This window comes from Camelus dromedarius, chromosome 5 (genome assembly GCF_036321535.1).
Source record: "Camelus dromedarius isolate mCamDro1 chromosome 5, mCamDro1.pat, whole genome shotgun sequence".
Lineage (NCBI taxonomy): Eukaryota > Metazoa > Chordata > Mammalia > Artiodactyla > Camelidae > Camelus > Camelus dromedarius.
Genome location: NC_087440.1, coordinates 31,483,507 through 31,496,928, shown reverse-complemented (window position 1 = coordinate 31,496,928; position 13,422 = coordinate 31,483,507). Strand labels below are relative to the sequence as shown.

At 54.8% G+C, this 13,422-nt stretch overlaps 1 protein-coding gene across 2 annotated transcripts; it reads left to right on the top strand.

Moving 5' to 3' along the window:
* The first annotated feature begins 2,321 nt into the window (after nt 1–2,321).
* Nucleotides 2,322–12,050, top strand: AJUBA (ajuba LIM protein). 2 transcript variants are annotated; one of them, XM_010989427.3, is made up of 8 exons: nt 2,322–3,707; nt 6,439–6,540; nt 8,198–8,265; nt 8,381–8,443; nt 9,165–9,295; nt 9,379–9,430; nt 10,129–10,197; nt 10,632–12,050. In XM_010989427.3, the coding sequence occupies exons 1-8, from the start codon at nt 2,672–2,674 to the stop codon at nt 10,755–10,757; spliced, it is 1,647 nt and encodes a 548-aa protein (XP_010987729.2). In that variant the 5' UTR covers nt 2,322–2,671; the 3' UTR covers nt 10,758–12,050. The 2 variants fall into 2 exon arrangements, with proteins under 2 accessions (XP_010987729.2, XP_031308576.1); XM_031452716.2 differs by lacking the exon at nt 2,322–3,707 and adding an exon at nt 4,245–4,355.
* Nucleotides 12,051–13,422: the final 1,372 nt, after the last annotated feature.

The following is a 13,422-nucleotide window of genomic DNA, read 5'->3' as shown; positions in this document are numbered from 1 at the left end:
GGGTGTGACATGGATGGGAGGGAGAAAGTCTCAGCAGGGAGACTTTTGCAGAGGTCCAGGGGAGAAAAGATGGGGGCCTGATAGCTTTAGCGGTGATAAGGCAAGGACAGATTTGAAAGATATTTTGGAAGCAGAATTGACAGAACTTGGTGATAGGACTTGGTTGGATTTGGGGTTAAGGGAGGAGGACATTAAGGTTGATGTTCAAGTTTCTGGCTTAAGTAGCTAAGTGGTTAGTAGTGCCATTTACTCAGGAAATGCTGGAGGAGCCAGTTTGGGGCAGCAGGGAAGGTGAGGTCAGTTTAGGATGTTGTGTGTCTTTGAGACAACCAAGTGGAGATGCTAGTTGTCAGCTGGATTTTGAAGTCCAAGAAAGTGTGGGCTAGAGATACAGACTAGGGAGTCATCTGTGTATACAGAGCCTAATTAAAGTTCTGGGGATGGAGAATAGGGCCTGTGGAACTCCTGGCTCCAGTGCAGACTATGGAGTGGTTCCTCTAAGGCTGTGAGCACCACAGGAGCATACCTGAATGTGCACCCCTCCCCTTCACTGTGTCTGCTTCCTGTGCACTCCCTGAAAACACACAGTGTTGATCCCAACTCTGCCCACTGATGTCACCACCAGCTCCTAGGTGGGCCTCCTTTAATGGCGTCTCGTCTCAACTTTTCATAAGATTTACTCTCCCATCCTAACCTGAAAGGAGCAAAGCTCCCAAATATTAGAGGATGTCAGTAACTGGAAGGAAGAATCCAGGTTCTCTTCCCTCATCTGGAGACAGGAAAGGAGGGAAAACCTTATGGTTGATTCTGAAGACATTGCTCACAGCAGGTTGTGGATGCAACCTGATCACTCCCCTCTGTTATTAATGCTTTCAGTCCTCCCCGCTTCTAGTCTGATGGTAAAATCTCCTCTGGATCAGAGAAAAGCTGTAGGCCTGACCAGGGAAACAGAGAGGCTAATTCTCAGGAGAGATGAGGTCAGGGAGGCAATGTGGCTAGGACAGAGAAGCCAAATAGTTTGTGCCAAATTAATTTCCCCAAAGATACTAACCTCCTTTCCTTCCCCACTCCCTAAGGCTACACTAGGATTATAAAAGGTGTTCAAAATGTTGAGATGAAAGTTATATGCATGATATGTTTGCATATAATTTTCATACTAATTTACTATCTAAATACAAAGGAGTCATTTTCCTTCCCTGTTCCCCTCCCAGCCCCCACCGCCCTCCACCTCGTGCCCCCGATGTGCTAGTCTGGCAAAATCAGTTGGCTGATATTTAATTAGCTATGTTCAGCTTCAGCCCCAGCTTCCTCTTATCCTTATTCCTGATCCTCCTAGTAATGGCCAAGATCAGCCTCTTTTCCTTTTTCACCTTGATCAGTTTCACTTGCTATCTCCTCTAAGTGACTATTTTTTTTTTCCTTTTAAGTTACTACTTGCTCTTTATCACCAGTCTCCTGTGGGCCAACCAAGGGGGAGGCGCAGGTGAGCCCTAAAATCAGGCCTCTATCCCCAGTTACCTGAAACATTTGCTAAAAAATCTCACTTCCCAACACCAGGGGGTGTCTATCTATCCCTCTATCTGTCCTACCCTGAAGGTAGAGTCAGCCTCAAGCCTTTTCCTCGCTCCTTTTACGTACATACTAAAGTTCCTTCCCTCCCGTTACAGAGCTTGCGGTTCAGAACGTTGTCTTTTTATTGCAGCATACCTGTTTCTCTCATTTCCTATGGACTTAACACAAATTTGTCTTTTTTTTTTGGTCTATTCAGCACCACCCACGATCCCCTATGGTCCGTATGGCTCTCCTTTCTTTCCATACCTGTCTTCCACCACCTCTCTAAATGGGCTTCCTAGCCTTTCTGGGCTCTTTACGCGTCTCTGAACCTCTCTATGTGTCTACTTTTCTTCTCTCTCCCTGGCTCACCACTTCTGTATCAGTCCCTCTTCCTCACTCCCACAGTCCCCACACTAGGAACAAAGTCACGGTGTTTGCGCAGAACATGCCTCGCATCGCCCAGTCCCGGACCGGGACATTCCACCGTGCCCCTCCGCGCATTCCAACTACAAACAAAGAGTTCCCCTCCCCATCCACCATTTTTTCCTGTCCCAATTCTTGGGTGATGTGGTAGCAACTGCCCAAACTGCCCCTCGCCTTCCTTTCGCCTCCAGTCGGCGAATCTCCACCTCCGGGACAGTTAGCACCAGCAACCACCACCCCCCGTCCCGGCGCATCAGAGATTCCTGCGCCGACACCCCCGTTCCTCTTGCAGTCTGCGCTCCGCCCCTCCAGGAAAGTAGATCCGGCCAGGCAGACAAAAGTTTGGGAGAGAAGTTGGGTCCGTGCTGAGTGTGAGAGAGAGGGGGGCGGGGGCCGGGGAGAGTGGGGCTGCTGGGCGAGTCGTCGCGTGAACAGATAGACCTGCGGACGGGACAGCTGCGGCCGTAGGCCCTCCTAGCCCCGCTTAACCCCTGATGCGCGGGGGGACGCAACACCTCTCCCCGGGGGATGCTGCGGGATTCTTGGCGCCGGGCATCCGGGCAGCCCGCTAAACCCGTGTGCCTATCCTGTGCCCCTGGGGGACCGGAGTCCGTCCGCAGGGAAAGAGAAGCGGCTGCCGAGACGCTGCAGGGTGCCAGGCGGGGAGGGGGCTGGAGGCCCCAGACCTGAGGGCATGGAGCGATTAGGGGAGAAAGCCAGTCGCCTGCTGGAGAAGTTAAGACTCTCGGACTCCGGCAGCGCCAAGTTCGGCCGCAGAAAGGGTGAATCTAGCCGGTCTGGGTCTGATGGGACCCCCGGGCCGGGCAAGGGGCGCCTGAGTGGGTTGGGAGGACCTAGGAAATCAGGGCCCCGTGGAGCTACTGGGGGACCTGGGGATGAGCCATTGGAGCCAGCCCGGGAGCAAGGCCCCCTGGACACTGAGAGGAACCCGCGCGGCTCCTTTGAAGCGCTGCGCTACGAATGCTCCTATCCCGGGGGGCCGCCTCCTACCCGGGCCTTGCCTCTACCTCAGTCATTGCCCCCCGACTTTCGGCTGGAGACCACGGCCCCAGCCCTAAGCCCCCGCTCCAGTTTCGCCAGTAGCTCAGCCAGCGACGCGAGCAAGCCGTCCAGCCCCCGGGGCAGTCTGCTGCTGGACGGGGCGGGGGCTGGTGGAGCGGGAGGTAGCCGACCCTGCAGCAACCGTACCAGCGGCATCAGCATGGGTTACGACCAGCGCCACGGCAGTCCCCTGCCCGCCGGGCCCTGCCTATTTGGCCCACCCCTGGCTGGGGTTCCGGCGGGCTATTCCTCTGGAGGGGTGCCGTCTGCCTACCCCGAGCTCCACGCTGCGCTGGACCGACTGTGCGCTCATCGGCCCGCGGGGTTCGGCTGCCAGGAAAGCCGCCACTCGTACCCCCCGGCCCTGGGCAGCCCGGGAGCTCTAGCTGGGGCCGCAGTGGGAGCGGCAGGCCCTTTGGAGAGACGAGGGGCGCAACCCGGACGACACTCGGTGACCGGCTACGGGGACTGCGCCGCGGGCGCCCGATACCAGGATGAGTTAACAGCGTTGCTGCGCCTGACGGTGGGCTCAGGTGGGCGAGAAGCCGGCGCCCGCGGGGAACCATCGGGGGTCGAGCCATCGGGTCTCGAGGAGCCGCCCGGTGCTTTCGTTCCGGAGGCCGCCCGTGCCCGGATGCGGGAGCCGGAGTCCAGAGAGGACTATTTTGGTGAGTGAGAGAAGTGGTTAGGGACGGGAAAGGACTTGTCGCCGTATTCGTTCCCCACTGCCCCGACGGCCCAAATTGCCGACGCCGGGAGATCGGAGGCAGAGATGCGGAGCTAGGAAAGAGGAAAGAGGAATTTCCCCTTCCCACTGGGTTTCAAATGGACCACGAGCACCTTATTTATGCTAAATTCAACCCCCTCGGTGATCTCGTGAGTTCCAGTTCCTCAAGCTTTAGAGCCTGGGTTTTTCGCGATAGGAGGCCTCGTAGGGAGGGGACCGACTTGGTTAGTGAGAGCATCCCCCATCTTTCTCCCCCCTCGGCGGCGGTGCCCCTGCAGGCTTCAGCGCGCCGCGCCCCCACCCGGGCCCAGGCTCCGCCCGCAGGAATTCGGGGAATGCGCGGGTGGGGGGGCGGGGCGGGCGAGCCGCGTGCGTGCCGGCTCCTGCCCGGGCGCTCCAGGTGCCCGCGGGCGGGGCCGACCGCGCGGCGCGGGGCGGAGGTGGGGTGCAGGGGGTGGGGGAGCTGCTTCCTAACACGCGCGGAGCTGTGACCGCGGTCGGGGAAATGGAGCCTGCGGGGGAAGGATGAAGCGCCCTGAGACAGAAAGCAGGGACCCTACTGCTGGCTGGCCCCAGCCTTGCTGGCTCGGTGCGTGCGTGGGTATTTAAGCCGAGGCCCGGTGGTGTCAGCTTCTATTTTCCCCATCCTCCGGAAGTCAGGGCAGAAACCTTGACCACCGGACAACATCACCCCTGGATGGATGATGACCCTATATAATAGCTAGAAATAACCTGGCCTTCAGTTCTGGCCGTAACCTGCTCAGAATCAGGCACGAAGTACCCCCTTACTTCCTGCTGCTAGGGAAACCTGGTCGCTGCCTCTCTCCCCCACGGTTATTTCAAGAAGTATTAATTGATTATATATCTCAGCTGTGGGGGAGGTATTGGGGTCTTGAACAATCTCAGCCAAGACCCACGGGCACCACTTCGCTATATTAAAAAATACTCATCTGATTGTGAGAGGAAGTACAGAAAAAAGTGGAGGGCTCACCCTCAGGGTTGTGGGCCTCTTCAGTGTTCCGGACACCTTCTCACCTTTCTCACCATCCATGTTCCTGCCCTGGACCCCAAGCTCTAGAACTCTGGCTAGAAATGTAAATAGGGAGCGAAACCCAGCCTGGGAAGGAAGCCTGCGGGGGGAGGTTCAGAGGTAGCAGGGCTGCAGGCTGGAAGGGCCCTGCAGAGTTCAACTCCAACCTCCCCCCATTTCTCTCCCACCCTGCCCCCACCTGAGAGAGGAAAGTCCAGAGAAGATGATGCTTTGGTCAAGGGAGATTAAGTGACAGGATCCTTTTAGGCCCTGAAGTGGCATATGGGTGGAAAGAAGTCTCCTCAGCTAAGCCATCAGAACTGAAAGGAAGAAAGGAGCTCCAGAGAGTGCAGCGAAATGGCAGGAAGAATATGCTGGGTTAGAGGAGGTGAGGCGGTCATGCCTGAGCAGTTGGCTCTCATCTTCCCATAATGTCCAAAGCTTCCCAAAGAAATGGCTCTGACAGGGCCCCCTGGCTTGATGATCTTGGGACAGATCTTGCCTCCCCTGGGGAAGCCACATTTTGACCTGGGGGTGGGGGCTTCTTTCCTGGGGTCAGGTTGCCTCCCCTGACAAAACCCCCAGCTTGACTGCACCCTCCTACTCCTGCCCCTAGTAGGGGCCCTCTTCCTTGGCTGCGGCCTTGCCCAGCTGCCAGAGGGTGGGAGCAGGGCAGGCCTGGACCCATCAGTCGCTGCAGCTGCTGCACGGGCTCCCAAGCCCCTGGGCAAAGACTGGGATGGGCCCCAACAGGCAAGGAGTGTGGCAGTGTGCCGAGGCGGGGAGGTGGGGCGGGGTGAGGCGGGCCCGTTGGGATCTGCTCCCCAAAGACAGGCCCTAGCCCTCACTCATGGGCCTGGAATTGAGGAGTGGAGGGAGGGAAGAACACACCCAGGAAAGGCGGGTGCCAGAGCCAGGTGTTATGTATTTTAGGGGGGATGGCGGGGAAGAGCAGTTCAGCTCTGTTTCTCCTAGGATAGAAGATGACAGGGAGACATTAGAGGTTCTGCCACCCTTCCCCTGCTTCCTCTGCAACCCTCAGTCCCTGGAACACACCCTGCATTCTCAGCAGCCACCTCCACAGAGGAGTCACACTCACATGGTCCCCTCCACACAGGGCCCTCTGCTGAACCAGGTCGTTCTTTCCATCCTTGGAAACCTAGAGGTACAGGACACAGAAGCCATTTTATAGCCGAATAGCAGTTCATTTTACAGATGGGGAAACCGAGGCGCCAGAGAGGCTTTCGGAGCCTGGCCTGCTTTCTCTAGGAAGTTTTTTACACCTGCTGCGGGGCCCTTATGGATAGTCTCTAACTGCCCCACACAGTGCAACAGAGGTCGTACCTGAGGTCCCGGGACCATATCTTTGCCTTTCTCCAACTTTCCACTGTATTGGGCACGGTATTTTCTTCTAGGCACTAAATAGATGTTGAGGAAATATCTGTTGAGTAATCAGTAAACAAGAATAAGTCTGCCCAGCGAAGACCTCGCTTCATCCCATTTATTCTCTCTTCCCAGAAGGGAACCCACCAAAAGGAGGCTGGGACTGGTGGTCCTCTACCATCAGGAAAGATGGGGGGGATGCCTGGCTTTGAGCTGCGGGAGTGGGGTGTGATGCTGACAACCCCTTCTCTCCTCTTAGGCACCTGTATCAAGTGCAACAAAGGCATCTATGGGCAGAGCAACGCCTGCCAGGCCCTGGACAGCCTCTACCACACCCAGTGCTTTGTCTGCTGCTCCTGTGGTGAGTGCAGCCCCCAGACCTTCTGGACCAGGGCCTGAGGCCTTGAGCACTCCCTGCGTGCACGTACACACTCACTAGTGCCTAGGGAAAGCAGGACTTGTATCTCTTCCTTTGCTGGTCTGGTCCACACTTTCTCTCTTGCTTCCCTTCTCTGTGCTCTACCTGACTCTCCCGCCCCCATGTTGCAGTCAGCCCTCCCTCTGTTCAACCTCTTTCCTCTACTCTGTTCCTCCCTCTTTCTTCTGCCTTCCAGCTTGCCCAGCCTGGACTCCCTCCCAACCCTCTGGCCTCTCCTTGGTGGGGTTTGGTCCTGGGCAGCCGAGTTGCCTGGGGCGACAGTGAAAGACTGGAATGTGGGAAGGGCGGGCTGGGCTGGGGGAGTGGGGAGCCGTGGGGGGCGGAGAGGGGGGTTTTCTCTTGGCTGGTCAGAGTTCAGCCACCTCGCTGGAGTGCAGGCCACCGGGCCATGCCAAGCTGATGACATCACGCTCCAGGAATGCCCGCCGCTGCTGCTGTTAGCTCAGGAGGCCCGCCTGGAGGGGAGGTGCTCCCAGCGGCCTCAACTCCCCAGCCCTTCCCTCACCTCCCTTATTACCTCCCCCCCCCCGCCCCCACACTGCTTACCCACTCTGATTCTTTGCTGAACCTTTAATCTCCTATCTCTGCCTGTCTGACTCCAGCACTCAGCTTTTCTCTTCCTGCCACTCCCAGCCTCTGCCTGGCTCCTTTTAGATTTGTCTGTCTGTTTGTCCTGTTTATAGGGTCCCTTCTGGGAATGTCTCTTTCCCTCTGTCTACTCCCTTGTGTCTCATAAGTTTCCAAGTCAGCTTTTCGAAACCACTGGGTAGAGATAGAAGCGGAGATTTTGATGAGAAGAGGGCAGGGGTGGGAAAGCTGCCCATTCTCTGCCGTGGTCTCATTCCTCCTCATCCCTGATAACTTAGACACCCTAGAGCAGTTCGTGGGTGTTGGTTTCATGGAGAACGATCCCGCCTTGTCCACTTACAGAAGATCCTGGGCTGCTTCTGACCCTGGAGACTCTGCTTCCCTCTAAGCTTGGGGAAGCAGCCTAGTAGCAAGAAAGGGGACTGACTTTGCTCCCTAAGTGCTTTGTCCCTAGCAGTAGTACCAGTATGTCCTGACCTCTGCAGAGCTATCCCTGGGAGACAGACAGGCCTAGGAGAACAGGATAGCTGTGCTCAGGCAAAGAGGCTTCTAGGTTGAAAGGTCCCAGAAGGCGAAGCCCAGGACAGTATGATTGTCTCTATGCACATTGCGCTGCGCCTTGTTCAGAACTTCTTAACTTTGTCCTCCAGCCTGTGGTTGGCTTTGCTTTCTCAGAGGGCTCCCCGAGTGTGGGCACTGCAGAGGAAGGCACTGGTTAACAGCAGGGTCACAGAAAACTGTAGAGGAGACAGGAGCCCGAGGAGCAGAAGCAGAGGACAGAGAACTTGGCAGGAGTGAGACCAAAGCAAATTGGAATTGCATCAGAGCGAGTGTTTGTGTGGGGAGGTGGGACAGACAGCAGTTAGGAGGGCAAGCACTAAAGTCCAGATTTGAACGCCTCATGCAACACTGGGGAGCAGTGACCCCGGGGCAGGGACGCCCAGGGCCTGGACCCTGGGAGAGGCTCCAGCCCCTTCTCTGCTGTTTCTAGGGCGAACTTTGCGTTGCAAGGCTTTCTACAGCGTCAACGGCTCTGTGTACTGTGAGGAAGATTATCTGGTGAGTGAGGGGACCCCTGGGCTGGAATTGGCTCCCACCCCTTTCTTGGTGGCCCATCAGGGTTCTGCCCATCAGGTCATTTTCTGCCCATAACATCCTCCGTTGGTCTGCTCAGTTTTCAGGGTTTCAGGAGGCAGCTGAGAAATGCTGTGTTTGTGGTCACTTGATTTTGGAGAAGGTAAGCAACGTGTCTTCAGCTGAGACTGTGAGGCTGCAGGGCCGAGGGGTAGAATCAGGAGCTAAATGGATACTGAGAAAAGGTGCCGGGAGGAAACCTGCTGGCAGTCACTTGCATCCCATTCCTTCCCAGAACCACTGTTTACAGTGGATTCTCTCTGCCTATGGGATCAAGTCTGGACTCCTCAGCCTGCCACCCCCAGGCTTCTGTGATGTGGCCCCTCCCTAACTCTGCAGGCACAGCCAGGCCCTCTGCCTGCGCTAGGAGTGTGGGGTCCTGAGTCTTAATCCCCTTTCTGCTACTGCCTGGGATCAGCTAGAACTCAGTTTTCTTTCCTATAAGAGGGATTGGGTTGGATCAGTGGTTCACAACCCTGGCAGCCTAGCAAATCACCTGAGAAGAAGTAAAGGAAATACCTATGCGAGGTCATCACCAGAGACTGTGATGAATACACAGGTGGTGGGACCCAGGCATTGATGGCTTTAAAACTTCCCTGAGTGACCCTAATATGCAGCCAAGGCTGAGAAACACTGGTCTGGATGCTCCCTAAGACCTTTTTCAGGGTTTCCGCCTCCATTTTAAGACTCCTTGGTCCTCCCGGATTACATAGCCTTGTTCTGGGAGGTTCGCAGTGGTCGGATGAGGTTAGTGGGAGCAGCAGGGAGCGTCATCGTCAGTCGCTAGAGAGCAGAGACTGATTCTCCTCCGGCCCGTGAGCCAGATCCTCCAGGCGATGGGGAAGTCCTATCACCCAGGCTGCTTCCGATGCATCGTTTGCAACAAGTGCCTGGACGGCATCCCGTTCACCGTGGACTTCTCCAACCAGGTGTACTGTGTCACCGATTACCACAAGTGAGTCCACTCCTGGGGCTGTGGTGTGGAACTGGGCTCAGGGATTTCCCAACCTCAGCTCATCTCTGTCCTCTCTCTTTCAGAAATTATGCTCCGAAGTGTGCGGCCTGTGGCCAACCCATCCTCCCCTCAGAGGTCAGTATGTCTTGAGTTCTCCTGCAGGGCAGCCAGTGCTGCTGGATCTGGGGAGGGGCTGGGGACATGCTGCCTGGCCTCCCATGGGAGGCGGTGGTGCTGAGGAATGTACTCCGCGAAGATTCCCGTGTGACTCTGTTCTCGGGGTCACCACTCTGACCCCAACATCCGGGCCTGGGCTTGTCTGACAGCCGCACTGGGCTCAGGCTCCATCTCTTTTCGCCCAGTCCAGAGAAGGAGACTTTCTTTGAGGTCAGGGTCACCAGCTCCCAGATGTAGGGGCTGGCAAAAGGTGGGAAGAACCCTCAGGGCTGGTAGGAAGGGGTCAGAAATGATTTATGCTGTGTGTGCCGAGGGAGGGAAGCCAGAAGCTCGTGAGGAACCAGACCCCACTGGGTCTTTGCCTACTTTATTTGTGCCACCTGCCCCTTTCCCTTCCCTCCGCTTCCCTCACAGCTCGGGGGTAGGTAAGGCCTGAGTCCCTGAACAGAGGCCTACGTCCTCCTGGAGGTGGCCAAGGAAGGGGAGGGAGGAGGTCCCGGCAGGGTTTGCTGGGGCCATCTCAAAGCTACGGAGGATGGCAGAGGGGCTCTGGAGGCCTCCGTATGATCTTCCCATGGGAGTGGGGGTGTCTAGGGGAGAGGGTAGAGTTGGGGTGTCATGCTGCTCTCACACCCAAGGGGTGTGTGTTATTTCAGGGCTGTGAGGACATTGTGAGGGTGATATCCATGGACCGAGATTATCACTTTGAGTGCTACCACTGCGAGGTGAGTGCTGGGGACCGGGCTCCCAAAGGAGAATTGAATGGGGCTGGTGGGGGTGGTGACGTCCTAGACTGGTCGGAGTCTGTAGGAGAGGTGCAGGGCCCGGGAAACCAGGAAAGTGCTCTGACCCATCTCCAGTCTCTTTCTGGTCCATCCGGGCCTGGTTGTTTAGTCCTTTCTAAATCTGGCTTCCCCAGAGGCAAGACTCCTAAAACTAGGGGCTCCTGGTAACCGCTGGAAATGGGAGCCCGTCTCCTTATTTCTGCTGTAGCAGCGACACCTGGTGTCCAGCTGAGGCATTTTCTCTTCTGGGAGTCCATCCCCTCCAACCCCACCCCCTTTCTTCCAGTTATTAGGAGTCTAGTGTTGAGCAGAGCCGACTCCAAGATGTACTGAGGTGCCCAGGCCGAGGTGAACTAGGTGTCCTTCTTCCCTAGGACTGCCGGATGCAGCTGAGTGATGAGGAAGGCTGCTGCTGCTTCCCTCTGGACGGGCACTTGCTCTGCCACGGCTGTCACATGCAGCGGCTCAGTGCCCGACAGCCCCCTGCCAACTATATCTGAGATGCGTTCACCGCTGCTGCCATCACCACCGTTGACAGATTTCTCTGGCCAGTGGGCCCCTCTGGGGCCAGTCGAGGCAAGGAACGCTCTCTTTAGGCCTGGCAGAAGAGTCCTCTGGGGGGCCCCAAGGGCCAGAGACCCAAAGATCAAGACATTCCAAGTGGACTTGGAGGAGGAGCCCTCCAGTGCCATGGTGGGGGTGACCGGCCCTCCTTCCACACGTGCAGGCCATGCTGTAGCATGTAACCTGGGCACACGCAGGCGGATTCTAATCTCTATCTCCAGTATGCATTTCTGTACGAGTCAGGCAGTGTTCAGGTTCTGGGTTTGAGGAAGCGCGGTTAGCATGGGAGCTCCTCACTCTGTTGTGCTCACACGTGGGATCAGATGTGGGGCAGACAGGCTCCGACTACAGTGTCTTATCGCTGTATCTGGATGAAGAGGTGGAAACTCCAGACCTTATAAATGAGTTATTTCTTGGCCTCCTGTCTGTGGACTAGGAGAGCCGCTCACCCTTCTGCTGGGAATGGGAACCGACTCTGGGTGGGCCTGCTGCCTGTATTGCCTGTTTCTCAGGGACACGTGTGGGCCTGGGGAGGCTAGGTGGCTGCCTGTCCGTGGTTCCTCTTCTCCTCGGCTGGGGGAGGTAATGAGTGGGCCTCTGGGTGTGGAGTTGCTGAGTGAGATGTCTAGGAAGCTTCTAGCCACTCTCCCTGCACACCCCTCCAGAGTGTGCTCACACACACACACACACACACACACACACACACACTCTCTCTCTCTCTCTCTCTCTTCTCAGGTCACTCTTTCACTTGTTTCATTAGTAGTAGCTCAGCCTTCCAGACCTGCTGCCTCTCACAGGGAACCAGGATGACATCCTCTGCGGCTCCCAAGCTGAGGTTCCAGGAGCAAGAGGAGCAAACCTCTTTCGCTTGGTTCTAGTCAGTTTGGCTAGATCTCTGGAAACCAATTCACTGAAAACTTGTTTGCTTAAAGTTCACTTAATGACAAGTTTGCCAAAAGCTCAATTCCCTTTGGGGTATTTTTATAGCCATTTAATTGCTCTATTCTTTTTTGTCACGGTTTGGGTATTTCAAGGATTTATATCTATTCATCCAAGAGTACTCCTGAGTTATTATTAGAAGCATAAATTTATCAAATTTGCAGCACTTTGTAAATGATGAGATTGCTTCCTACCTTTATGGATTTCTTTTTCTGTGCTACCCACTTCTCAAACACTTTTTTTTTTTTAAAGTTTAAAGTTTCTAGCAATAAATATAATTGGTGCAGACATTTTGTGTATCTTCTTTTCGTGTTTCTTGATCCAATATTCTTTTCCAAATCAGATGCCTTAAAAAAATGTAACAGAGCTCAATATGATCTTGATCCCATGGTCTAGCTTCTACTCTCCTGCTGTTAAAAGGCCAATATATTCTAAACAAATAAACAGGCATGTGGCATATTCAGTTGAGTAGCAAAGGTCGTACAGACAACAATAAAAAGTGAAAGGGTGAATCTGTTAAATCCTTTTGAAATGCTGCAGATTTGATAAATATTTCAGACTATCTCTAGGTGAATTGGTTTTAGGCAAATTAATCTGATCATCTTTGATCCTTAGTCTTCATTCTCCGCCACTTAACGTTCCATGTTGGAAATGATGACTCTTGAGAACAGAAATTCCACATTTAGGGAGGATTCGAAGATGACTTTGCCGGCCAACCTGGGAATTGCATGGAAGAGGCCTCTGAGTGAGAGTAAGAGTTCAGACTCACACCACCAAGTGCCAGAGGGGGAAATGCACTATTTTTTTCTATCAGGATAAATGCTCTGAAACAAAATGACTTGTTCTACAGCTGGGATCACTTCTCCTGAACTATTATTATTAAATAAGTGCATACAAAGACTCTGTGATAGGGAAAATTTCTCACCAGGCTGCTCCAGAACTGGGAAGTCCAGACAAGCATGTATAGCTTTGTATCCATCCCTTCAATTCTTTTACTCTTGGGGGTCTTGTCCGCTCTTTCACTCTGACCCTTTGTCTCTTACTCTGATTTGAGCTTCCATCTGTCCCTGACTGGCTGATTCCCCTCTAGGTCTGTGCTCATCTGTCTTAGTCCTGGGGGCTCCCCAAGATCCTGCTTTTGCCACTGGGGCTACTCTCTCCTTCCTGAGGAAAAACAAGTGCTAACATCTGATGAGATGGGCCTGGGAAGGCCGGCCGTGGCGTAAGAGCGGCCCCAGCCGCCCCACCCCACACTGGCTGGCTCCCAGGTGTACCCCGCAGCTCGAGAGTGTCACTTCTTCCTGTTCACGAGGAGATTGCTCATCCTTAATAGTTCTATTTACTATTTCCTGTTGCGACTGAAAGATTCGTGGGGTGTTGCCAAGGATACAGCAACAGGTGGACTTCATTTGGCCAATTTGTCACCTGATTTTCACCAACAGCCACTAAGCCTGAGACAGGGGAAGGGGAAATGGAGGAATTTTGAGTCCATTTGGTATCTCTTTTAGACGAGAGTCATGGACAGAGGTCTGGCTTTCACAGCTGACTTGAGCTATTTGCTGGGGCCGGCTCCATTCGCTACGGTCCTGAATGTGGTTGTGAAGAGTGAGGCTGGTGGTGGTTCGCTCTGCCTTACTCCTTAGGGACTTGACTGTTCCCCTT